This window comes from Xyrauchen texanus, chromosome 13 (genome assembly GCF_025860055.1).
Source record: "Xyrauchen texanus isolate HMW12.3.18 chromosome 13, RBS_HiC_50CHRs, whole genome shotgun sequence".
Taxonomy (NCBI): domain Eukaryota; kingdom Metazoa; phylum Chordata; class Actinopteri; order Cypriniformes; family Catostomidae; genus Xyrauchen; species Xyrauchen texanus.
The window spans coordinates 27,867,781-27,894,751 of record NC_068288.1 but is presented as its reverse complement, the minus strand read 5'-3'; the positions used below and the strand labels follow the sequence as shown (position 1 = coordinate 27,894,751).

The window sequence follows — 26,971 nt, the reverse complement described above, 5'->3', positions numbered from 1 at the left end:
GGCCAAAGTAAAATAGTACAAACCCATCCATGTCATTGAGCATACAAATCATTACAAACTAAATAAATAATATAACTTATTTTTTAAAATTACAATTAAAATAAATCATATAAAAAAAATTATAATAAAACTTTAAAGCAATGAGCAAAATGAAGCCACATCCATAAGTGTCCCATTGATTTGCATAGGCTTCTGCTGTTGCTGATGCATTTACAAATCAAATAGATTTTCCTATTCAGCCTATATATTAATCATTTTGCATATTGTCAGGCCTATGCCATTCTTGATAATATTAATAAGCTGTTTGATAAAGATACTTATTTTATTTATCTACTTTTTTTTTTACATTTGCAAAAAACTGTACCTCAAAATATGTACGTTTAAATTGCACCACATCTCATACCCATTAAAAATATCCAAACATCCTAAAAACAGTAAAAGTCACTTGTGACAATTATTTTTAAGATAACTTGCTCACTAATATCTCCCCTCTCTCTCTCTCTGCCTCTCTCTCTCTCTCTTATCCCCAATGCCTCTTCCTTCCTTTCCCACCCATAGTATGAGATTCATGCCCTAACCGAGAATTAGTTCTTGTATATTCACTGTGATTGTGGAAATGTGCTATTACGCACGGCAGCATCCAGCCAGAGATCTGGAAGAACCCTCTGGAATGTATTAATTTCTGACGAATCCTTTATTTTGATTTTTTTCTAACGGATTACATGAGAGTAAACATACAAATTAATGTCATGCTGTTTTTAATCTGTCTCGTGTGTCTCATCGATGAATCTGGTAAGTTAAAAATCAACCCTACACCATGTGTCGTTTCTCCTGTTGTGTTCACTTATAATCACTTAATAGGATGATCAGTGTTACCAAAAATTACTATGGTAATTTTCAAGTACAATAGTTACTAGAAATTATTTTTAATGACTGGTGGCTAAAACCAAAATACCACAGTTACACTTTGCAGCAACTACATTGATTGTAGTAACTGGTGTTTTTTAATGGACAATATTTACATGGCAACATTTTGCAATAATGTTATGTTTAGAAAATGTAACGAACTCCATTTCTTGCTTTTTAAATAAAAAGTATGGATATTTTTGTATAGATTTACACCCCTGTTTTAAATTATAATACTGTACATGCTGGCAAAACTAAATCATAAAATGTGCCAGTGTTTATCTGAGTAGTTATTTATAAAATGGTAAATGTGTCTTGTTAATTTCTGATTGATTGACCGACCGACCGACTGATCGATCGATCGATCGATCGATCGATCGATTGATTGATCAGTGGGAGGTTTGTTGAAAGAAGTGGTAGTCTGCCATTGTTCTTTTGGTGTAAGCTAATGCATTAAGGTTAATTCGGATAATGTAATATTTTGGACTTGAATAAAATCAGTTAATTTAGATGTTACCACAGAAAGCAATTTTTTTTATAAAAATTTGTTCTGTGCATCATTCATGGGATTATTAAATCATGGGATTTAATAATAGTTAAGGTGGCATGTGTGCCCTAGGGATGGCTTTGGATCCTCTTTGTTTCCTGGCATTGTCCTCATGCTGAGAAGGGTACATGGAGGGGCAGAAAGCCAGAGGAAATTGTGTCAAAGCAGGAATGTGAATGTAGTAGCTCCATTGTTGTTGATGTTTTGTGAAGTATCTATATTTGAATATGTAGATAAATGTTTGCCTATACTGAAACATGATTCCAGATCTGGTTCATATTTTCAACCTTAAGTGATTTGAAAATAAATATTTATAGCAATCAGGGAGGCTTTTTTGTTGTTGTTGTTGTTGTTGTTGTTGTTGTTGTTGTTGTTGTTGAGACCCACTACTATAAAAGTTTTACATTACAGTTTTTTTTTTCGATTGCTAACACACTATAACTGATTCTATTGGCCCAATTCCCCAACCATTACTTCAACTCTTTTCAGGTCTTTACACATGTTCCAGTTTGTTTACAATTTTCTGCAAAATTCTACATAAAAATGCTCTCATTTTGCACAGGTTTAACCATGTTCTCATTCAAAAAGCACAAACACTTCAAATTATTCACTTAAGGCATTAAAGCCTGAATTTAGTGAACACACGGTACCAGTGTAACACTAGTAGCAAAATTGTTAACACACGAGTGAGCATTTCAGGATAAATAAGTATGGCCACATGTGATTATGTGCTTTGGAAAATGGATTCTAACAATGTTTGAATACATGGAAGGCAGAGAGATGGCAGACAGAGGCAGAAGGGAAGATGAAGGGGCAGAAAAACAGTTGTCCTTGATGATACTTGCTCTACAGTAGGCCTATTCTGGTTGACTGCTCTTGTGTATTGTACAACAATGCTGAGCACCAAGTCTGGCTAAATCTAAGTCTGTTTTACTGTTACTTGTATCCAGGGCCAGCCCGTGGGTTTGTGGGGCCCTAGATAAAATTATGAAAATGGGCCCCATTTTGTGAAAATTGTCATAACTTAAAAACATCCATAGAACCACTGCAAATGTGATGAGCAGAGTTTTCTATATATATATATATTAATTTGTTTTAGAGAAACCACAAAATATAAGCACTATACTGTATATAGCTCTGTAGATGACAAATAACGTGTTCCAATGGCTTTTTATAATGAACATGCATGCATAAAGGAATATGTGTGTTTTGGCTTTGACAAGTCACCATTTTATCGCCTTATTTTTATCACCTTTCAACTTTGTTTCTAGAATATAAAATAAACCAGTGTCTCAATTAAAATGAGGTCATGGAAACTGCAAGTATGATAATTACTGGGTATCATTTTACAGTAAGGTTTGCGTAAGGTATCATTAACAATTTATAATAACATTTTCCAGCATTTATTAATCTTGGCTAATTTCAATTTATAAAAATACTATTGTTTATTGTTTGTTCATGTTATTTCATATTGTATTAACTAATGTTAAAAATGGACTAGTATATGTAGAAATTAACATTAAATAAGATGATTAAGTATTGTTCATTGTTAGTTCAAATTAACTAATGTAGTTAACAAATACAACCACATCCAAGTGTTACCCATTAAAGTTACAATAAATAAGAAAATTCTGTTTTTTAGTTTTAATTGTATAGGACATTGCTGACAATGCTTGAAATTCTGCTGAAAATGCTTGAAATGTTTATTTAGAGCAACAAAATCAATGAAAACAAAAAGTAGCCCAGAATGTGTGCAAAAGTTAATAAAAATTAAACATCAGGGAAAATAAGGTAACTACAGCAATGTATAATGTAGAATTATTTATAAATCAAATAGGGCCTATAGGGACTAAACAAATGTAAAAGCACATACCTCTTAGAGAGCTGACATCTTTACAGATAAGATGGTTTGGTTATTCTCCAAATTAATTGCTCATATTTTCATTCCTTCCTGTCTAATAATACTGTGAAATGAAGCAGCTCTAGTTCCCAGCAATGATTTGCGTTATGAATAAATTATGCAGGTTAGTGTGTAGTGCTTATCTTTACTTCTTGTCGATTTTAGATACATTGCTGTTATTTTATTTGTTGTCACTTTCAGTTATTTATCTTTTTGTGATTATTCAGAGCTCGTTTATATGTAATATGATGTTTTTAGTTTTCACCATCATTGTGATTTGTTTGTTAAATGATCAGGTCCAGATGATCGCAGTTCAGAAGCCATTGGACTGTGGAGATTTTCTAATTAAATGGTATCAGTGTGTTCAATCCATGACTTGTCAGACATGTCGAGGCTCCAAGTGGTTGCCTGTATTGCCTGTAGGATGGGCTGACCCTGCTTATATAATTTACGTAACCTTCAGATAGGAAAAAAGGTGGCTATAGTAACTGCAGTAATTGAAACTTACTGTAATAGACAAGTAGGTAACCTAGAGGGCTTTTATACAACATTAATGCTGTTTGGAGGCCATGTACTGTACTGTATAGTGCATGGACTGTATCACATGTTCATGACACTTGCTCTGATAATTTTTTTAAATGATCTACTTTGTCTAAACCGACAGTATTTGTTTTACTGTAATGTATTGTATTTCTGCAGAACCAATGAGCATCTCACTATGCAGAGTAGTAAGATTTTTGTGGCAACTTTTACTTACAGTTTTAAAGTATATTATGTTCATTAATTTATGCAAATTCCTCTGTACTTTTAAACAACTTGTTAGAATTTAAAAAAATATTTTTGACAGTGATTTTCAACCAGCATCACTTTACATTATTGTAACATAGGCTTATATTTTATATAGTATGGTGTGCTATAGCACAACATATAGACACTGACTGTAACATTCATGGTTAATAGAAGTTTTTGTAGCAATGTTTTGAATTGATCCCACTGATGTGTTGTGAGCAGTGCAATAGTTTGTGTTTGCTTGGATGGTGTGTCATTTGAAGTCAATGTTTAATTTTGACAGAAGATAATGTTTTTAAGTTAAATATTTGATTTTGAAGTGGAAGTTTGAGGTTTGTACAAATTGGTGTGTAGTTTTGAGATTGTGTTTTTATAGTTTCAACAAAATGTTGAATTGTTTTATGAAATGTGTCCTAGTAATCGAGAAAAACTGTAATCTGTGTGGTATGTATCCTCTCCCAGATGCAGTTATGGATCTCACCATGACCTCTAACATGGCTGTCTCTGCTCATAATTTCCGCCTCATCTGCATTTCTGGAGAGCGTGATACCGATGGTATTCAGCTGAACATCACGAAGGACAACAGCATTGTCCGTCGTGTAGATCCACCTCACTTCACTGTGCAGAGGCCACAGGCTAAAGAAGTGGTGGCTTCTGGATTTACGGGCTTTGATCACGATGGGATTTTCTACTGTCACTCAAAAAGAGGCACAGACCAACTTGGTGATGTTACACTCATCAACAATTTCAACAAAGGTATGGCACAGACAAGTTAAAGGAATATACCGGGCTCAATACTAGTTAGGCTCAATTGACAGCATTTTCGGCATAATGTTAATTAATGTATTTTGACTCCTCCCTCCTTTTCTCTAAAAAAAGCAAAAATTGAGGTTACAGTGAGGCACTTACAATGAAAGTGAATGGGGACAAATTCTTAAAGGGTTTAAACAGAAATGTGAAGGTTCTAATTTATAAAAGCACTTACATTAATTCTTTTGTTGTTTAAGTTGTCATTATTATGGTCGTTTTAGGGTTTTAGTGTTTGTTGACATTACATTGTATCGTCATGGCAACGAAGTTGTACAATTGGCTATAACTTTACTCAGAAAAGGTTATTAAGCGATTTTATCATACTAAAACTGTGTTTAGATGCACCATCATGTGGTTATAATTTTAATTATCAAAAATTGCTCCAATTCACCTCCATTGTAAATGCCTGATCACTGTAACACAGAATTTAGCTTTTTTTTTAAAGAAAAAGAGGGGTAAGTCAAAATAAATTTTTGTGCTAATCAATGTTATGCCACAAATACTGTCAACTGAACTTAACTTCAATATATTCCCAATATATTCCAGAATATTCCTTTAAGTCTGTTAAGACTGTTTAAAACAGTTTGGCACACATTTTGCACAAGAAGAATGTAATATCTCTTTAATTTAATACATTTGTTAAGCTAATCAATATTATTTTTCAAGCATAATTATTATTATTGTGTCTTTCAAGTTCACTTTAGACCATTGAGGGTCTCTCTGACGGCTAGTAAAGGAGACACAGTGCATATAACCATGGGCATCCTTGGGACAGAAAGAAGAGACATTGCATGGAAATTCAATGGTAAATATGCAGGAGCTGCATTCAGAAATTAGTCAAGTGCAAGCTAAATAGAATGATGTTGGAATGATTTTTCAGGCAATGATTACTGGATAATTTTGAATAATAACAGTAAGTGTTGTGTTGTCTCCAAATTTAAGACAACATTCAGCAAATTCAAATGCATTTATACCCTTCCTTTCAAAAAGCTTGTCACACTTTGGCCCTAGTTCACATGCAAGTTATACACCAATCAGCCACAACATTAAAACCACTAGCCCAATATTGTGTAGGTCCCCCTCGTGCCACCAAAAAAGTGTCAACATTTCCATCCACAGAACTGCCATTCACTGGATGTTTTTTGTTTTTGGCAGCATTCTGAGTAAATTCTAGAGACAAAATCCCAGGAGATCAGCAGTACTGAATACTGAAATACTCAATCATCTATGCGATTATCTAATCAGCCAATTGTGTGGCAGCAGTGCATAAAACAATTCAGATACGGGTCAGGAGCTTCAGTTAATGTTCACATCAACCATCAGAATGGAGAACAATATGATCTCAGTGATTTGGACCGTGGCTTTATTGTTGGTGCCAGACGGGCTGGTTTGAGTATTTCTGTAACTGCTGATTTAGAATTTCAGTCTCTAGAATTTATTCCGAATGGTGCCAGAAACTAAAAACTTCCAGTGAGCAGCAGTTCTGTGGGTGGAAATACCTTGTTGATGAGAGATGTCAACAAAGAATGGCCAGAATTGTTTGGACTGACAAAGTCTACGGTAACTCAGAAAACCACTCTGTACAATTGTGGTGAGCAGAATAGCATCTCAGAATTCTATTCTGAGATACAGGTTGGTGCTGTTTTGGCGTCACGAGGGGGACCTACACAATATTGGGCAGGTGGTTTTAATGTTTTGGCTGGCCATGACCTTTTAAACAAACAAACAAACTTGATTAAATAAATAGCCTGCACGTAATGTATTATAACTTTTCTCCATATGGTCACAAAGTAAAAGGACAATTATTAGGAAAGATTTTAGAATTGCTCATTTGAGCCTTAATTACAGATATTAAATTAAAATTCTCTTATCATTTACTCACCTCCATGTCATCCCAGATGTGTATGACTATCTTTCCTCTGCTGACCACAAACAAAGATTTTTAGAAGAATATCTCAGCACTGTAGGTTCATACAATGCAAGTGGATGTGATCAACAATTTAAAGTTCCAAAAAGCACAGATAATAGTAAAAGTAATCCATACAACTTCTGTGGTTAAATGAATGTCTTCTTAAGTGATACGGTTGCTCTGGGTGAGAATCTTTTTCACTATAATTGTTTTCTTCCGGTCGCTCTCTAATCTGTGTTCCTGAGAGGACAAAGTACACGCAGCCACTCGCGAGAGAGATATGTAAAGATAATGTACTGTCAGACGGTTGTAATTGCACAGTAAACCCTGATAGGGTGATTTGGACCCGACGTGGTGTCTTGTATCACCCTTGTAGGAATTATGGTAGTATAAATGCACATGGTATGGATTAATATGTCCACATAACTTCACCATAATATGTAAGAATAAATGACAAATGATCAGATAGAAATCTGAATAAAATTCTCCACCATTAAAATGTAATGCAATGGCTCGTTGTATCCGCTCACAATTTCTATTGTAAGGAATTAGCTTTAATAAGGGAATAAGGATTAATTAACTTATTGGAGTAATACTATTCTCATGGCTTATTGAAAATAATATCACTAATATGTTTCAAGCTGAATTTATAGACAATGCCTTGGGAACCATACGATACTTCTTTTAGTCTAACTCGATTTGAAATCTGATTACCCAAAGTATTTTAATAAAACACCAGCACTTTTGGTTCTTTGGCTTTTTGTAGAAAGTTATGGTTGTACGTCGATCTTTTGGACCTCTGATCAGATCGTTGACAGTTTTTTGCAGGACTGACGAGGCCGTTTTGAAGCAAGGCCTCCCACAGGGAGACTGGTCATAAAGCAGAGAGTGAGAAAAGCTTCCTCTGAACTTTGCGTTCTGAGCTTTCCTAGACTCTACATTTTACGGAACTTGAGTGGTGCCAGAGACGGCTAAAAGCCACGAGGGCAAAACAGGAAGCAGGAGGACAAAGAGAGGCAAGGAAGAAAGCAGAAGAAGAACGTTTGTCCGAGGCGAGGGGTTTTGTACTGTTGAGGTTGGCCACACCCCAAAGGTGTCTTGAGCCAATCAAAAGTGTCTTTCCGATAGCATATGAACATCTCTCTGTCCCTCCTTCTGAAGCTGATTGATGATCCTTTGTCTGTGACAACTATCGTTTCCTGCTCAAAAAGTATGTTTTAATCATACATTTTATATATCTCGGATACAACCGAATATATCAAAAATGAATTAACATAAACATTCCTGAAATACAGAAAAAATATATACGCTATTAAACATGATGTACTTGTCATCTATGTTACCATTCTAGTAAAATTACATTAATAAAACTCGATTAAAGATTATATTCATCAATTTGTCAGTTAGAAAAGAGATTACAGGTCATAACATCATTTTCAGAATTATCTAGCAAGGCTAGGTATTGTGTACATTTTGTTACAAAAAGGGAGATTCTGTGCATTTTATAGGGTTAAATCAGCAAAGTACTGTGACTTTGTGTGAAAATGTTCAAGGATTTAGATGAGTTGTCCTACAAAAGAGTTCAAAGGTATCCTTTCAAAGACAGTAAGACAGTTTTCAAGCTCACTTGAGTACAGAGTTTTAGCATGTGACACAGTAAATGTCTAATTTTAAGTGTGTCAAACTGGTGAAGTCGAAGGACAAAGGAGTATCTTAGCTTTCCATGGGGTTTCCATGGTGACGGCTCTTTATCTATCTCTTGGAATGTGTGTGCCAGTTGTGGGGGGGTTTTCTAAAAGTGTGTTCAGACAGATCTGCCCTTTGTTCGTTGACCATTTTATTGGCCAGATGCAGGTTTCTGTTTGACTCCTTAGCACCAGCAGAGTTTTCAATTTATGACTTTGAGGAATTTTCGGTGTGACTGCTGGCCTCTGAGTGTGGAAATTAATAATTAATTTGCCTATAAGATCCTACATCAAGGCTTGATTATTGTAACTCTTTTAGCGGGTTTACCAGCAAATTCTATTAGGACGTTGCTATACATACAGAACTCTGCTGCACGTGTTTTGACTCATACATCCTCACGCCATCACATTACACCCGTGCTCCAGCAACTGCATTGGCTTCCAGTTCAGCCACGTATTGACTATAAAATTCTGATTTTAACCTATAAAGCAGTACATGGGTTGGCTCCAGATTACATCTGTGATTTGGTTACTCCATCCATTCCCGCTCGCTCTCTCCGCTCTGCTGGCTCTCTCTCTCTGTGTCAGCCTCGTTGTAAATTAAAAACCATGGGGGGAAGGGCATTTTCCTATAACGCGCCTAAGTTATGGAACACACTACCCTCATCTATTAGGGATGCTGCTTCTGTGGATTGTTTTAAGAAACTTCTTAAAACACATCTTTTTAGTCAAGTTTTCAATTTATAATTGTATTATTATTATTTTATTTTTTTATGTATTTTTTTGATATTCTATATATGATTTTTATTCACATGTTTGAATATTTTGTTTTGTACATGCTGTAGCGCTTTGAGTCTGAGAAAGGCGCATTACAAATACAATTTATTATTATTATTACACCATGAAAGGGTTTATTTTGCGATAAGCCTATATACAAGCCTATTTTTTCAGGTCAATGATATCGAAGATTTAATTGACTATTTTCCAAATGTTAACATAACTTTCTCAGAGTCAACATTTATATGATGTTACCTTCTTACCCCTTCTGAGCAACTGAGCTGAGACATATTATGCATAGAACAGCAACAAATGTGTCTTTTGTATCTCAATAAATAGATCAGCAATTTACAAGCAAGCATGTTCTGATTTTTTTTAGGTAACTATTATTACATGACACCTATTGCTGATGTTCAGAACAGCACAGCAGTCCTGGATCTGAAGAAAGTTGATGAAACCCATGCAGGGTTTTACAGTGCCAGCTATGTTGGAGATAGTGCTCTCTACAGTGCCTTGATGCGTCTCATCATTCGTGGTAACGTACTGTAATCAGTATTATACCACTATTTTTGGATATGCATGAAACTGGATTTTGTTTTTTATCATGTCCATTCATGATTTCCCTCACCCATGTATTCTCCAGAATGCCCAAAGTGCAAATGGGGATCAGACTGTGACAAGGACTGCCCTGAGTGCTTGAATGGAGGCGTATGCCATGACAAACATGGAGACTGTGTCTGCCCTCCAGGTTTCATGGGAATGCGCTGTGAGACAGGTAGGAGAGGGCATGCAACATTTAGAGTTGCATCCAATCAAATTAATTTCTTTGAAAATTATGTTCTTTTATCATTTACTCGCTCTCATGTTGTTCCAAACCTGACATTCTGTCTTCTGTGAAACACAAAAGGTGAATTTTTAAAGACTATCTTGACCTCTTAAAATATCCTTAATGTCCAATTTTGGTCTTGCAGCCTGCCGTGAAGGAATGTTTGGCCGAAACTGCCAGGAATCCTGTAATTCAGAAAGTGGTTGCCAGGGCTTGATTTTCTGTCTCACGGATCCATATGGCTGTTCCTGTGCCAACGGTTGGCATGGAGAGAACTGTAGTAAAGGTAAGTTTAACATAGGGTCACTTTAAATAATTACTGTTCGTAGTACGTCATCTGTACAGCATATCATTTGGGCCCTGCAGAAAACATCAAATTGTGAAATAAAAGTTTAAATAGGTGCTTCTGGAATCTGCCAGTCAAAATTTGGCAACCATAAATTCGACCAACATAAACATTCCTTACTGCTCTATCCAACTGTTCTCTTGTTTTGGTAGAGTTATACAAACATATCCAAAGCTTTCTATTGCTGATATGTACTGCAGTTTGATGACATAGACCTGTGCAATGCTCTTCTTTTTTTCATAGCCTGCCCTGATGGATTGTACGGGGCGGATTGTCTTCTAAGTTGCAACTGCAAGAACAAAGGGAAATGCAATCGCTTCAGTGGCTGCCAATGTCCTATTGGCTGGAGAGGTCAGAACTGCGAGGAATCAGGTCAGTGTTCAAGATTACTTTGCCATCAGCTCTAAAGACTATGTCATGTTAAAATATACTTAACCTTTAAAAACGCATTTTAAGACACCTGCATTCTGATACATGTGTTTTTCTACATCTAGTTTTTTTTGTGCAAGAACACGTTCAGTCAAAACAGCCCTTTAGTCAACCTGCTTCACCAGAACAGCTGTGGTGGTTCACCAGCACAAAACCAGCATAAACCAGCCAGAACATTCGTGCTGGTCTTTTCAGCTCAGAAGTCTAAGGTTTGATCCTCCATGTTTCTCATGCCACTCTCACCTTATCCCTCTTTCAGATTGTGAACCAGAGATTTTGGACATGGCTAGTAACGTGGAGGGGAACCTGAACTCTAGCAAAAAGATCACATGTTCTGCCACAGGTCACCCTCTGCCCAGCCACATGAGCATTGAGCTACACAAACTGGAAAGCATTGTGCTTACGGTAAAACTGAGATTCATAACTATAGGAAGTTTAAAAGAATACTTCAAACAAACCTGACAATTAAGTCAAATTGGGACTGCAGCAGTCAATCTTCAAAAAGGGTTCAAAAGCGTCATAAAAGTTGTCCATATGTCTCTATTTTTTAAGTATTCTAAAGTCATATGATAGCTTTGTGTGAGGAACAGATTGAAATTTAAGTAATTATTTGGTGAATATCTGCCCTAGCTCTCCTTGATAACATGAGGATGAGTAAATTATAATTTTTTTTACAAACTGTTACTTCAAGAGCATGATAGGAATGTCGATCTTGTTGACAAGTTAGTAGTCTTAATAGGTTAGAAACAACTGTTGTGTCCATGAAACTTTCTAATGTCTTGTTCATTGTTTATTTGTTTATCTGTGTAACAGAAATATGTTTTAACTTGTTCCTCAGGCGTCCCACACTACATTGGACTCAAAGAAAAGCACCGCCCAGTTTGAGATCCCGCGTCTCACTGCCGAGCATAATGGGGTGTGGGAATGTCGAGTCTCCACCAATGTTGGGAAGGACTCTCGCAAGTTTACTTTAACTGTGAGAGGTGAGGAGAGTTTTATTTTTAAATAATTTTAAACTAACATTTCTTCTCACCCTTAAGTTTGCCCTTTATTTCAAACTAGAGCCACCTTACCCAACCACTACTCCTAAACTGCTGATGAAGAGTAGCAAACAACTGGTTGTAAAACCAATGGACACCTATGCGGGTGATGGTCCCATTAGTTCCACTAAGATGCTTTACAAGCCAATGGATACAGGAGACTCCTGGTCCTCCATTATAGGTAAGGGATGCTAACTTTGCAAAAACCTGTTCTATTTTTAGGTATTCCTAATTAGAAATGTGTATATAATGTATATACAGTGTTGAGTAGATTACTTCTGAAATATAATCTGGTACATTCAGGTGGTCTAATCTGATTATTTTGGATTACTTGGTGCTTGTTTATATTTAAGTTTAATAATTACCACTTTACACTCCTTTTATCAAACATTACTAAACATGAAATCAAACAACAATTTTGCAATTCAGTGATTCTTTGAAAGTCAAGAGTGAAATGCATTCATGTAATTCATGTTTTGTATTGATGCACATTTAAAATGTAATAAAATCTAATTATAAGTATTTGATTTCTATAATCTGATTAAATAGTATAGATTGAATGTAGTCCATAACTACCCAACACTCTATATAGTTCAGGCATGAAATTCTGAATGGCACAAGCAGACAGGTTCTTTGAACTTGTTATCTGTTAGCTAGTCAGCTCACTCACATGTGATTGTCAAGCCAATCGGCTCAGCTGAAATGTCTTTTGCATGTAAGCCGTTTTCACTGCAGCATGCTCCGAGTGTTTTCTCTGAAACCCTCCTCCTCCCCAACTGCACTTGTCTGGATCTGCTAGATGTATGCTGTATATATGTCTGATTTCAGACATGTAGTATGTGCTTGAAGCAGCATGTCTTGCTTTTTTAATTGTGTAGCAGCAGCATGTTTACATTCATAATTTAGTATGTCTTTGTATGTACTTGCAGTAGCGAAGCTGATCTATTCCACCAAGACCAATATCCTATCAATATGTCATACCCACATTTTAATTCAAAATATTTCCAAGAGTTGTCATGACTAAAATGTAGATAAGTGCAATCATATTAATAAACGATTATGTATACCAGACATGCCTTGTGTAATCAGTGCTTCTTATACTCTGATCAAGTGTACAGCATAGATCCCATCACACTGATGAACCTAAAGCCATCAACCAAATACCATGTCCGTGTACAGCTCTCTCGACCTGGGGATGGAGGAGAGGGTCCTTTGGGTCCAGAGACAATCATGGAGACTGATTGTCCAGGTGAGAGTCAATCAAACTAGAACACTAAAAGGTGAACTAACTGTAGTTTTATGAGGAGTGTGGTGCTCTGCTGGTTCTTAAGAATGTGAAGATGGAAGTTTAGATGGTGTTAATGTGGATGTTAAAATATGGAGAGTCAGATTGGAAACCGGTCTGCAGGTAAACAGGTATTTCGTTTACCTGCATTTTTTAAATACCTACAGTATTTAACAGTATCTGTATTTAATACGTTTGTCAGACTTGATCTTAGCTTTAACTTTAGATTGGAATATAGGAGTGAGAGCAGTATAGTTTATCATGTCCCAAAAATAAAAATTCTGCCATCATCTGCTCAACTGCATGTTGACTTAGTTGACTTAGGAACACAAAATGAGGCTCAATTTTTGAATCTGACACCCTCAATCACCATTCACTTTCTGTGCATCTTTTCTCATCATGGAAGTGAATAGTGAATGAGGCTGTCAGTCACAGCCTAACGTCTCCTTTTGTGTTCCACTGAGGAAAAAACATTGTCCTTTTGGGTAAACTATCAGTCCCTTTAAGGACTGGCAGATGAGGCGGAAATCGTCTGATTGCGTATTCTGTTTCGCTAGAGCCCACTGCCTGGCCAGAGATTGATTCCAGCTCAGTAGAGGGGCGTAACGCCACCATCAGGTGGTCTCTGATTGGCAGGTCCCGCAAGGCCACTGGCTTTTTAGTGCAGCTCTTCGACTCACATGGAGAAAAGCTATGGGAAGAAACCACCTTGCTTGATGTGCTCTCCACCAAACTCTACAACCTGGAGTACCACAGGGACTACCAAGTGGTCGTCCTGCTGGTAAACTGCGCCAGCCATGGACCCCCTTCAAATGCCCACCGTATCCACATCTATAAGCAGGGTAATAGAAATCTTGCACGTCTCCAAGTAGGCACTCAGAATCAGAAGTGAGTGACTTTGAAATAGGGTATGAATGTTGATACTAGACAGGATGTGGTGGCAAGGAATAATGCATTAATGTTTCACAGTCCAGATTTGTAGAGTTAAACCTTTCAAATTGTTTTATTTTAGTATATCTCTATGTGAATCAAGACAAAATAGGTTGAAATATGACATATCTTCATTTTTAAAGGTGAAGTGTGTTACTTTTGCACCACCCATGTGTTTCCAAAATAGAAATGCAAAAGTAAACATAGTTTTCAAACAGCTTTCAAACCAGAATACACCCTCCATCTTCCATTGGTTGAACAACAAGAAAGCCCTGCCCCAAACTCATGCCAGTATAGTTTATCATGTCCCAAAAATAAAAATTCTGGCATCATCTGCTCAACTGCATGTTGACTTAGTGACTTAAGTTTTTTTTAGGTGGAACACAAAATGAGGCTCAATTTTTGAATCTGACACCCTCAATCACCATTCACTTTCTGTGCAAAATTGTGTTACTTTTGCACCACCCATGTGTTTCCAAAATAGAAATGCAAAAGTAAACATTGTTTTCAAACAGCTTTCAAACCAGAATACACCCTCCATCTTCCATTGGTTGAACAACAAGAAAGCCCTGCCCCAAACTCACGCCATTGGTCGATTTACAGTGTTGCTTCATCTGGCTGCTCTGGACGTTCAATCAAACTTCTAAATGTTTGACAGCCTCACAGAGTCTCAATGAGAAATTTTACTACAGCTTAGCTGGGAGACAAAAAAAATATTTTATAACATCAAAAATATTACAAACATCAGTCTGAAATTGATGTTCCTGAATGCCACTAACAAAGGGTACAACTTCATATGATCTCTGTGCAGGCCCTTCTTCTCCACGTAACGTTCAGGCTGATGCTGTGTCCATCAGTGCAGTCAGGCTTCGTTGGCAGCCCCCTGAAGACCCCAATGGAGGCATTGTCAAATACAGCATTGAATACCAGCCAGTGGGCCAGGGCAGCCTGCACCCTTGGGTGGACACAGATGATGGCAACAAAACAACAAAGGATGTGACATCTCTCAATGGAAGCACCTTGTATCAGTTCAGGGTGAGAGCCTTCTCCAAGGTGCCAGGGGAGTGGAGCAAGTTTGTACGAGCCAGGACCCCAGGAGGTGGTAAGAGACCATAGTGAATTAGTAGAAGAAAGACCTTATGTTAACTTAAATATAAATCTTTTCTAAACCAGCAGTTCTATTTAAACCAGCTTAGATTGTATCAGGATGCTCTCTTTCATATAAAATGTCACTTTTAGTGAATAGATCAGAATCAAGCTATTTTAATTGCCTGCAAAATCTAGGAACTCTTTTAAAAATGTGTTTTATTAAAATCAACCAGGATTTTCCAGCTTTATTCCCACCACTCAGCAAGTTGGGAGGCCGATGGCTGAGGACCATCAGTTACTTTGGGCTGTGGTTGGGTCAGTGTCTGTGACCTGTGTGACCATTCTTCTGGCCCTCCTTGCTCTTTTCTACATCCGTAAGTCCGTACTGAAACGGAGAAGGAAGTTCACCTATCAGTCGGGATCGGTGAGTGGAAACGTTTGATTACATTTCTATAAAATAGACAGACAGACAGACAGATATATAGCTACTATAGATAGATAGATAGATAGATTGATTGATTGATTATATATTTTGCAATTCCTTAAAGAAATGACAAAAATTACTTCACCTTTACTAATTTTATAAGAAATCAAACAACAAAAGTTTAAAATAAATCACTTGCACTCTAAATATCAATGTATACACTCCCAGGGAGAAGAAACTATATTACAGTTCAACTCGGGAACTCTCACACTGACCCGACGGCTGAAGCCCTCCCCGGAGCCCCTCACCTATCCCATACTGGAGTGGGAAGACATTAAGTTTGAGGATGTAATTGGAGAAGGGAACTTTGGTCAGGTCATCAAAGCCATGGTCAAAAAAGATGGCATAAAAATTAGTGCTGCGGTTAAGATGCTCAAGGGTAAGACAACACGCCGTAACTCAACACTATATTTTTAGCCAAGATCTGTTTTAAAATCATTGTGATTTTGTGTGTCTGTTGTGTTCCTGCAGAGTTTGCCTCAGAGAATGACCATCGGGACTTTGCTGGTGAATTAGAGGCGCTCTGTAAATTAGGACAGCATCCCAACATAATAAATCTCATCGGAGCTTGTGAGAACAGAGGTGAGGGCGCCACCTACTGGCATTACCGAACTGAATACTTGGACAATACACAAACTAGTGTTTGACACACTGTAGAGCAGTTTTTCTTTTTCCTTGAAGCCACCCATACTTAATTAGAAGAAAGACTGCGTCTCTTCCTCTATATATATATATATATATATATACACAAATATTTCAGTTATTTTAAGTTGTTTTTGAAGTTGTATATTACTGTATTTATTTATTTATTTAATGCATGTACTTGCAGAAAAAAGGGAAACACATTTCATTATTTGTATTATTTTTAAATCTCAATATGTCACCACTTTTCTGAAGGGTTTGAAATGGCTGACTGCTGACTAAATCTAGAAACACACACACACACTACCGGTCAAAAGTTTTGAAACACTTGACTCGTTTCTCATGATCTTAAAAATCTTTTGATATGAAAGTGTATGTTTAAATGTTGAAATTAGTTTTGTAGACAAAATTATAATTGTGCCACCATATTAATTTATTATAAAGCTAAAATTTTATAATAAAAAAAAAAAGTTTTTGAAATGGATGACTTGGACCGAATAATAAAGAAAAGCAGCCAATAAGTGCCCAACATAGATAGGAACTCCTTCCATACTGTTTAAAAAGCATCCCAGGGTGATACCTCAAGAAGTTGATTGAGAAAATGTCAAGAGTAGGCTACATGTCTGCAAATTGTAGGCAAAGTGTGACTACTTTGAAGATGCTAAAATATAACACAGTTTTGATTTATTTTTGGATTTTGTTTAGTCACAACATAATTCCCATAGTTCCATTTATGAAATACCATAGTTTTGATGACTTTACTATTATTCTAAAATGCGAATAGCGACTGATAAAAATATAATGATGATTACAATATTGTGATTTTTTGGAATGCGCATTCTTTGCCATGTGGCGGGATTTTGCATAACCATGATAGACAAAATACTTTAACACGTCTTGCTGTTAACACATTTCTACTGGTATTTCGTCCACCCTGACACAGAACCCTGCATCCGTTTGATGTTATTATAATGCGTTAACATGTTACGCTGTTTCAATACGTTTTTGCAGTCTTGTAATGTTGCAGTTATTCCGTGAATTTTTAACATCCAAGAAATCGAAACTCACAAGCATTTGGACGTGCGACGTCCACTTTCATACTTCCTTAATGTGTTGCAAGGCAGTGTTTCCCAAACTGGGGTACGTGAGGTGACAATGGGGGTACGCGAATAACATTCTGAGATTTACCATTCTTTCAATTTCATCACAGTCTAAAAATAACATTCAAACCCAGTTAACGTATTTCTCACTGTGTGCCCTCTTGTGTAGAAACACCAAAATGGTTGTGTCATAAATGTCAGAAAAATATGCAATGAAATAACCCGATATTTTGCGGTTAAAATAAAAATGCATCTACTCATGCGTCGTGCGTCATACGTGCTAGGTGACGTAGCTTAGTGATCGCAAGTAAAACACTGCACTGTTTCATCAGACTCGCACATGTCAGTCATCCACGATTTTAGTTTATTTATTTATTTATTATTTTTTATTTTTTTTCGCAGTTTAAAATGTAATTTGTATTTAAGGTTAGATGCATAGGGAGTTTTGATTCTGATGGTATAAGTTCATAAGTTTTGATGAGATGTGTCATTCAGCGCCACCAAATTGATTTCCGCATTCACACGCAGTCATTTTCAATCACATTTGCTTGCACGGTAGAGACCTGTTTTTACATTGTTGCATGATGTTTTTTGTTTTTTCAGCAAATGACCTCAACCTTGCTAACAGTGTCAAATGTCACATTTAAAAGCATCAATGCTCGAATTCGGCCGGTGTTCTGACAATCTCTCCTACCCGTTCAAGATGTGCTACAGGTAGTTTATATTGTCTAACAAAATGTGCTTCTTTCTCAGAATGAGCTACTATTTATATTAAAAACCACCTTAGTAAATGATGTAAAAACATTGGTAGCACATCCTGTCAGCTTGAGATACCCATAAGAATGAATTACCGCCTTAATAAATGATGTAAAAACAGGGTTAGTACATCTTCTCAACTTGAGATACCCATCAGAATGAACTACCGCCTTAATAAATTATGTAAATACAGTGGCAGCACATCCTGTCAGTTTGAGATACCCATCAGAATAAACTACAACCTAATAAATGATGTAAATACAGTGGCAGCACATCCTGTCAGTTTGAGATACCCATCAGAATAAACTACAACCTAATAAATTATGTAAATACAGTGGCAGCACATCCTGTCAGCTTGAGATACCCATCAGAATGAACTACCGCCTTAATAAATTATGTAAATACAGTGGCAGCACATCCTGTCAGCTTGAGATACCCATCAGAATGAACTACCACCTTAATAAATTATGTAAATACAGTGGTAGCACATCCTGTCAGCTTGAGATACCCATCAGAATAAACTACAACCTAATAAATGATGTAAAAACAGGGGTAGCACATCCTGTCTGCTTGAGATACCTATCAGAATAAACTACAACCTAATAAATGATGTAAATACAGTGGCAGCACATCCTGTCAGCTTGAGATACCTATCAGAAAAAACTACAACCTAATAAATGATGTAAAAACAGGGGTAGCACATCATGTCAGCTTGAGATACCCATCAGAATAAACTACCACCTTAATAAATGAGTTTATTTTTTAAAAGTTGGCCTGCAATGCCGCACCTGCAATGATGTGCAATTACAGGCACAGAACCGAACACTATTCTTGCATACCGCGACGTGATGAGGGGGGAGTTTTCAAGTTAAGCAGTTATATCATATTTAGCATTCCCATCTCAATTGGTAAGCCATTTATTCAGTATGTATATGATTAATATAACATGTACAAAACATGTAAAAATATAACATATTTAGTTTAAGGGAGTTGTTTTACAAAGATAATTGTGTTAAACAGACATATTTTCAAAATACCTTGTGTGCATTTTATCTATGCCTTATAGAGGGGGTACGTGAAAGATGTTGAATGTTTGAAGGGGTACGTCGCTGTAAAAAGTTTGGGAACCACTGTTGTAAGGAAATGCATTTATACCCAGTAAAGAGACCAGTATGAACAATGAAGACCAGGAAGTTTCAAACAATAGAGAGTTTACTGAAGACAAAGTTCTTTACATTTCCTGGCAACAGACAGAAAGTGAAAATTAGTTGAGGATCTAACCTAAAACTAAATTAGATTACAGAAACAACAGTAAATATAGGCATATGAATTGACATCGAGTACAGAGATCAGATTAACAGTACAGACAATTCTAGAAATCTTACAAACATGATGTTCTGTTTAAGTACGTGAATGCAATCATTAAAAAAAAAATATCTTAAAACACTAAATCAAGTTGGTAAGCAGAAATGGGTCTGAGATGAGTCTTCTCTTTAGATAAACTGGTGTCCAGTTCCTCTGACTTAATCACATGATTCTCAAAATTACAAAACATCAGGAAATGACATCATTCATTAGACAGAGCACATTTATCTCAAGGTTGGGACACGGGCCTTATCCAGCTTGGAACAAACATGACGATAGAACAATATGTCCAAAAGCAACAACGCAAAGGTAGAAATAGATAAGTGTTAAGTTTAAATACTTAAACTGAATAAGTGATCAATGAAATAGTTACAACTCACATGTATGTATGTTCTGTTGGAGCCAGGCTAAATGAGAAAGCACTGTTAACTGCATTCCTGATATGGGTCAGATCCTCAGTCACACCTCAAAGGTCAAATACACAAATGACCTGTAACATTCATAATTACTGTATAACATAACCAGAGTAAATGCACATGAATAAAAATGCTTTGATTACCTTTTGATTATAACAATTGCTTGTAAATGTATTCAACTCATCTATAGGCTGAAGAGACAGGGGTAAATCCTCCTGTTCGATGTAGTATGCAAATATTTTGTATCCATGGAATACCTTGATGATTTAGTGCAACTTGCACCTTTCATTTCCCATGTGACAAAAGAAACGGAAATAATGTAGAATAGTATAATATAGGGTGACGATTGTCAACCCATTCTTGACTCATTATTTAATCAGACTGTGTCATTGCATGATGTGTTCTGTTTCATAAACAGTCCTGTTTTTTTAAATAGTAGGCACTATACAGTACATACTGAGCAGTATGTAATAAGCAGTCATTTAGAATTTTGGGTGAACTAAACCTTCAATATATTGCTATTAAATAGGTCAGACATGTGACAGGTTCTCTTATCCACAGGTTACCTATACATTGCCATTGAGTATGCACCTTTTGGAAATCTCCTGGATTTCCTCAGAAAGAGTCGTGTGCTGGAGACCGATCCTGCCTTTGCTAAGGAGCATGGAACTGCTTCCACACTCACCTCCCAGCAGCTCTTGCAATTTGCTGCTGATGTAGCAAATGGCATGCATTACCTTAGTGACAAACAGGTACGAAGAGTATTCTCAGATTATGACAAATCGTATTTAAGAGCATGTGTTTTCTTCTGTGGAACTACTGCTATCGGCAGAACTAGCTTAGATATTGGCATAATTACAATTAGATATTGGCACAGTAATTTTATCGTAATTATTGCAAACAATGATGCAGTTAGTTACAGTAGGGAATTTCTTAGCATTGTCCAAATTGCTATAATGGTTTCTTTGCGAACTTGATTTCTTTCTTAGGGGCAAAATTTTAGCAGAGTAAAAGCATCTTCTTTTTTTGTTTTTACTGTTTATAGAGAATTCTAACACTGTCTGGTTCTCTTGTTTTTGTACCATCAGTTCATCCACAGAGATTTGGCAGCCAGAAATGTACTTGTTGGAGAGAACCTAGTTGCAAAAATTGCTGATTTTGGACTCTCGCGTGGAGAGGAGGTGTATGTCAAAAAGACCATGGTAAGAAAAATATATATGGGATTAAAGTTGAGGATAAAGATAAAATAAAGTCAAAATATTTCCATTTTACTCTATAATTGCATGTGCTCTGGCAAATGTGACAGATTCAGCAATAAAATTATGTAAAATTCCAGTATAATTAAAATTGGCCAATGAACTCATTGAACTTTGATGCCTCTTTGTCTCAGGGAAGGCTGCCTGTGCGATGGATGGCCATCGAGTCACTAAACTATAGTGTTTACACCACAAAGAGTGATGTGTAAGTGCAGTCTGTGAATTTGAGTTATTTTGTGGTTGCCAGGATGCCGTTACAGAGATACACAAAGCACTCTATTAATCATCACATTACACACCTTCTTACCTTAATTTAAATGTAAGTGTCTTTCTAAATACTTCAAAACACATCAACACACATCACACTGTGGTTTCGGTCCAAAACAACAAGTCAAACGTCTGCCATTCTCATCATTTTAATATGAAACTGAAGAATAAGGAAGGAACTGATAACATAAACCCGGAAACTCAAAATTAGAGTAGCGTGTTCTGCAAGACCACAGTGCCCCTGTCAAAACAAACTATTTTTACATACTTTAATAGCACTACGCACTGAACATTTTGAAAGCAACATGACCTAAGCTATTAACAAAATGACAAGAAAGTAAATAAATAAACAGAATTTTCTCTATTAGGTCTGCCTGTTTTTTTACACAGTGTGGGTTGATTTCCCACACAGTCTGGAGTTTGCATTATCAGAAGGTCTTGTTAGACTAAGGTTGGAGTTCAAATTAAAGTGAGGGTTAGGTTTATGGGTAGGGGTACGGTAAAGAGTATTTGTGGGACTAAAAATAAACAAAAAAAACGTGCTGCCAATGATGTCTTTATACTATATGTAAGTATTTAAATTGGGGCACAAATATTATCTGCCACTTTTTGCACCAGATTAATCAAATTATCAAGTAGCATTTACCTTATTTATTTGCTAAGTAGTCATAAATTGGACTATGTACAGCCATCAGGATAATGAACAGGCCAACAGGTGACCGCCTAGTTCACCTCTGACTGGAAACGGCCCTGGATGCACATATTGTTTAGTTTAAAATGAATGCAACCAAATTAGAATTGCTCTTTTCCTCCATCAAACCCAATTTTACAGGTTTTGACCTCATAATTATACATCCTTAAGTTGATTATTCTTAAGTTAAATTAGTTCACATATCTGCCTTGGGTTTTCAGATGGTCTTTTGGAGTGCTTCTGTGGGAAATTGTGAGTTTAGGTAAGTTTGTTTGTAATAGTTGTAACAAATTCTTGTCCACTTCTTCTATAAATGACACATTTGTTTCAACCAGTATCTGTTAAGGGATGAATGCTATGAATCTGTTCTACTCAAGGTGGAACCCCATACTGTGGGATGACCTGTGCTGAGCTCTATGAGAAACTTCCTCATGGCTACAGAATGGAGCAGCCTAGGAACTGTGATGATGAAGTGTAAACACAGATATTCATGCCTTCTTACCTCTCTTTACATTCTTTATTGATTGATTGCAGTTGGGTTATGCAATTGTGGTCATTGTTATATAATTCTCCATACAGGTATGAACTGATGAGACAGTGCTGGCGAGACAGACCATATGAGCGACCGCCATTTTCACAAATATCTGTCCAACTAAATAGGATGCAAGAGGCTCGGAAGGTACTGAGAAAAATAGATTTTAACTGTAGTTGCTTGTCAACGCAAAACTTGCTAGCATGATGCTTGGGTGTTGCATTTCTATGCGTTGCGAGGGTGTTTGGATGGTTGCTAGTGTATTCTGGGTGGTTGCTTGGGAATTGCCTAAGTCAAAAGAAGGGGTGAGTTTTATTGATTCGGGCCAGTAAACAACCACACTGTCTCAATGATATTCTTGTTCCTTTTTTTAACATACGCCTGGCAATATTATAGGTCTGATCATTTAGAAAATTAATAACACATCTCTCCTCAACAAGCTGCATAATTTGAGATGTAATTCATGTCCTTACCACAAACGATGCGGGACAAGTTATGTGCCAAATTTGAATAGTTAGAGTTAGGATATTAAGCTCATTCAACCCCAGGTATGTGCAATAATAAGATTTCAGTCATGACAACTCTTGTATTTAATTTGGGGTGTTATCATGTATATTACAAATTGGTAGGTTTGGTCTTGGTGGACTAGATCTGCTTACGCTGCTGCTGCTGCCACTGCTGCAGAGCAAGTGTGAAGACTTGCTAAAGCTAGAACATACACAGATATCCTGTGTTGAGCATATAGACATACATACAATCCAAATTTTAATTATTTTCTTTTATGCAGGCCTATGTCAACACGGCCCTCTTTGAGAACTTCACCTATGCTGGAATAGATGCTACAGCTGAACAGGCCTGACTACAAGCCCCCCCAGACCTAAGCAGGGTTCATAGACTGAGGGAGGCTCATCACAGTAGGGCTTTGCGCTACTGTCACTCCCCTGTGGCCAGATTCCATTGTTCAAAGAGACACTCCACCAAGACCACATGGCTATAAAGAACAGACTGTGAAAGGACACTGGGGCTGTAACTCTTTGGCTAGATTCTGGAAGGAAATCTCAGGACCTGTAGACACATTTTGACCTTGAATTGCACAAAAGCAAATGGAACCTACAATATGAGCTAAATCTGTAGCAGGCTGGGTCTGTGGGGTCTGGAATGTGTATTGAATGCTTTTTCCATCTTTTTCTTGGGAGAATGTTAAATGGACATAAAAAGCAGTTAATTCCATGGACAAATGTGCCAGTATCATTCAATGTAGCACTTGAGAAAAGTACAATGAACAATGTAGTGTTTTCCTTAAGACTCATGCAAGGTCCAATATTAACAGTTGGCAAGAACCAAATGCAAGTAAAACTCACCACTGGCCAGAACTGCAATGTGTGGATTGCATTGAATTGTAAGAATAGTAGTGTAACATTTGTAAGCAAGCGATTCAAATCAAAGACATACCATTTGCTAAAAAAACATCTCTCGCAACTCACACATCTTCTGATAGCTATTACCTTAGTGGAAGTTTTACCTTCAAAAGGTTATCTAGGATAAGTTTTTTTTTTTCTCCTGAAATTTTGAGAAAAAAATAGGCAGAATATTCTCACATGAAGCCATCAAAATGATAATATAAGGAACACTACAAACAAAAAAATTGTCTGATTTTCCAGTAAAAATATCTAAACATCCCTAAAACAACATTTACTTAAGCAAAATGTCATAAGATACTTAATCTTAAAGAAATAGAATAAATCTAACACTAATGTATCTAACAATTTATGGTTTATGCTTATATAAGACAAAAATATATTTTTCAGTTGAAAATTAAATTAATTCTTCTTACCTCACTGGCATAAACCTCACAAAATTTTTATAGATTTCTCAGAAAGCAAAACTTAACATCTTATGTCATTTTGCTTCTCAAGTTAATTTATGATGTTTTAAAGATGTTGAGATATTTTTTACTTGAAAAATAAGATAAAAATACGCAATTTTCACGATGAGAGATGGAGACTGGCTGTGACATAATGAACTGAAACTTTTTGTCATAATGTCAATTAAAAAAAAAAATTGTTAATGTTAAAAATGTTAATAAAATGTATTTATACACCCAGACAACTCTGGTCATCCAACAGGTTACAGTTGACTGTTCCAAGGTCGCGCCTCAAACTGAAAGGTGACCTTGCCTTTTCAATTGCTGCTCCACAGCTCTGGAATAATTTGTCACTGTATATTAAGTCTGTGCCCACGTATGGTTTTAAATCGCTTCTTGAGACTCATTTATTTGTTGCAGCATATAGCCATAAGCAGGTGTAGATGTATTACTTTTTGTGCTCTGTTTGTGTTTTTATACTCTGTGTTTTATCCTTTAATGTGGTTTGTTTTAACCTTGATGTTGTACAGTACTTGCCAACTGTTGTTGTTTTTAAATGTGCTTTATAAATAAATGTGAATGACAAAAAAAAAAATGTTTTGTAAGAAACCTTCATGGCTGATATATGTTATAAATTCTATTACCACTTGCAGGAGTGGCAAAAAGTTAATTTCGGAACTTGGGCTTGGATGATCTCTGTAAACAGCATTTCTGTTTCAGTAGTTCGTATGTTAATGCAATCTTGTATAGAAGAGGTAAAGATATTTGGCTTGCTGTCCATATACTGGAGGGCTAGGAGCTCGAGACTCGACACGAATCCTGATTAGGGGCGGCTGTGTCTCAGTTGGTAGAGCAGGTTGGCCACTAATCGCAGGGTTGGTGGTTCGAATCCTGGCCCACATGACTCCACACACCGAAGTGTCCTTGGGCAAGACACTGAACACCAAGTTGCTCCCAATGGCAGGCTAGCGCCTTGGATGGCAGCTCTGCTGCCATTGGTGTATGAATGTGTGTGTGAATGGGTGAATGAGTCAACAGTGTAAAGCGCTTTGAATACCGATAAGGTTAAAAAGGCACTATATAAGTGCAGACCATTACCCACCCCCCATTTAGTTTACTTATTTAGATAAATGATGAATCTAGAGAACATGTGGAGATGGGGTGGAGGAGGAATGTCAGGAGAATTGTCACAGGAAGCAGGTAAGCAGTGGTTATATACTCCTACTTGTGGGCTGTGATTTGTCAGATTAAAATGAACATACTCCTCCCAAACCTCTGTTAATGAACTGTCAGTAAAGATTGTAAATTCCTTTTATGTGATTTCTAGAAGTAGTGTAATTTATGACATGCTATAACCAATAAAGATTGTTAGAGAATATGTTTGCATTGATAAATAAAGCATCTAAGTGGTGACAGGACTCATCACATCAGCAAATGGAGTGCCCAACTGTAAACGTGATGTGGAACAGAAATTACTCTCTCTCACACACTCTTTCTTTTGCTCTCTTCAAGTAGTGGAGTTGAGGTCAGGCTCCTTCCCTGCTGCAGCTTGCTGATCTGTCAGGGTATTTCCTCCTATTTTGCCACAAGCCCAGGAGCTGTCAGTCAGGGTATCAACTCCGTTTCCTCAATCTCACACACTTGCACTTTAAGAAAAACAGACAGACTCTAATTAATCTACTTACTGTAGATGCCCCATCCCTCTTCTTTCAACCCCATAGTCATGTTTTGGCTTTAAACTTAAATTTTAAATTGAATTAAAGCATTTGTTGCCTGAGTGTTAAATGTAAAAAATATTGATCATTTATCTACTTTACATTTGGTGGCCAATTAAGATATGAGATAATGCATGCATAAAGCCAAAGTGGGATAAATCCATTAATTTGCCTCTTTAATTTTTATTTGCTCATGCATTGAAAGATATAATCCCACAGAAAAAGAAACTTGTCAGAGGCTTGATATCTCATCTCCTCAACTGCTCTATATAAAGATTTTATTTTATATATACAGTGGCGTGCCATATTATTTAGTGGAAGGTTTTTATTAACAAGTAATAAAAATCCGTTAATTGAAGTGCAGTGAAAGAATTCAGTATTGTAACATTTTGAAGCTTTTGAAGTAAAAAAGCTTTGTTGTGGAGTTCAGATGTTCATCATATGTTTGTACTGTGCTTGAGTGTTTGCGTTTAAGAAAGAGGCACTTTTGTCGGTCTGGGTGCCTGCCTCAATCCCCAGTGCAACCACTTCCTATTGCACTGGGCCTCGTCAGATGACCACCTACCAACATCCCGCCCTCTCCAAAAACATTAAGTGCTTTACACAAACATATTT

The 26,971-nt window shown here is 36.7% G+C and overlaps 1 protein-coding gene across 1 annotated transcript; it reads left to right on the top strand.

Annotated features, from left to right (window-relative positions):
• Positions 1-616: 616 nt before the first annotated feature.
• LOC127654282 (tyrosine-protein kinase receptor Tie-1-like) lies at positions 617-25,222 on the top strand. The gene is made up of 23 exons (XM_052141410.1): positions 617-792; positions 4,605-4,898; positions 5,647-5,757; positions 9,703-9,858; positions 9,967-10,098; positions 10,295-10,435; positions 10,739-10,867; positions 11,184-11,329; positions 11,763-11,907; positions 11,987-12,145; positions 13,076-13,213; positions 13,807-14,091; positions 14,991-15,281; positions 15,502-15,692; positions 15,921-16,131; positions 16,224-16,334; positions 20,593-20,783; positions 21,120-21,233; positions 21,422-21,492; positions 22,467-22,507; positions 22,623-22,719; positions 22,825-22,924; positions 23,565-25,222. Exons 1-23 carry the CDS (start codon positions 723-725, stop codon positions 23,634-23,636), a joined length of 3,396 nt encoding a protein of 1,131 aa, XP_051997370.1. The 5' UTR covers positions 617-722; the 3' UTR covers positions 23,637-25,222.
• Positions 25,223-26,971: the final 1,749 nt, after the last annotated feature.

Coding starts and splice junctions, on each gene's coding strand:
- LOC127654282 (XM_052141410.1), top strand. CDS start 723: ATGAGAGTAAACATACAAATTAATGTCATGCTGTTTTTAATCTGTCTC. Junction 10,099..10,294: donor GGGAATGCGCTGTGAGACAG/GTAGGAGAGGGC, acceptor TTGGTCTTGCAG/CCTGCCGTGAAGGAATGTTT. Junction 22,508..22,622: donor GTGGGAAATTGTGAGTTTAG/GTAAGTTTGTTT, acceptor GTTCTACTCAAG/GTGGAACCCCATACTGTGGG.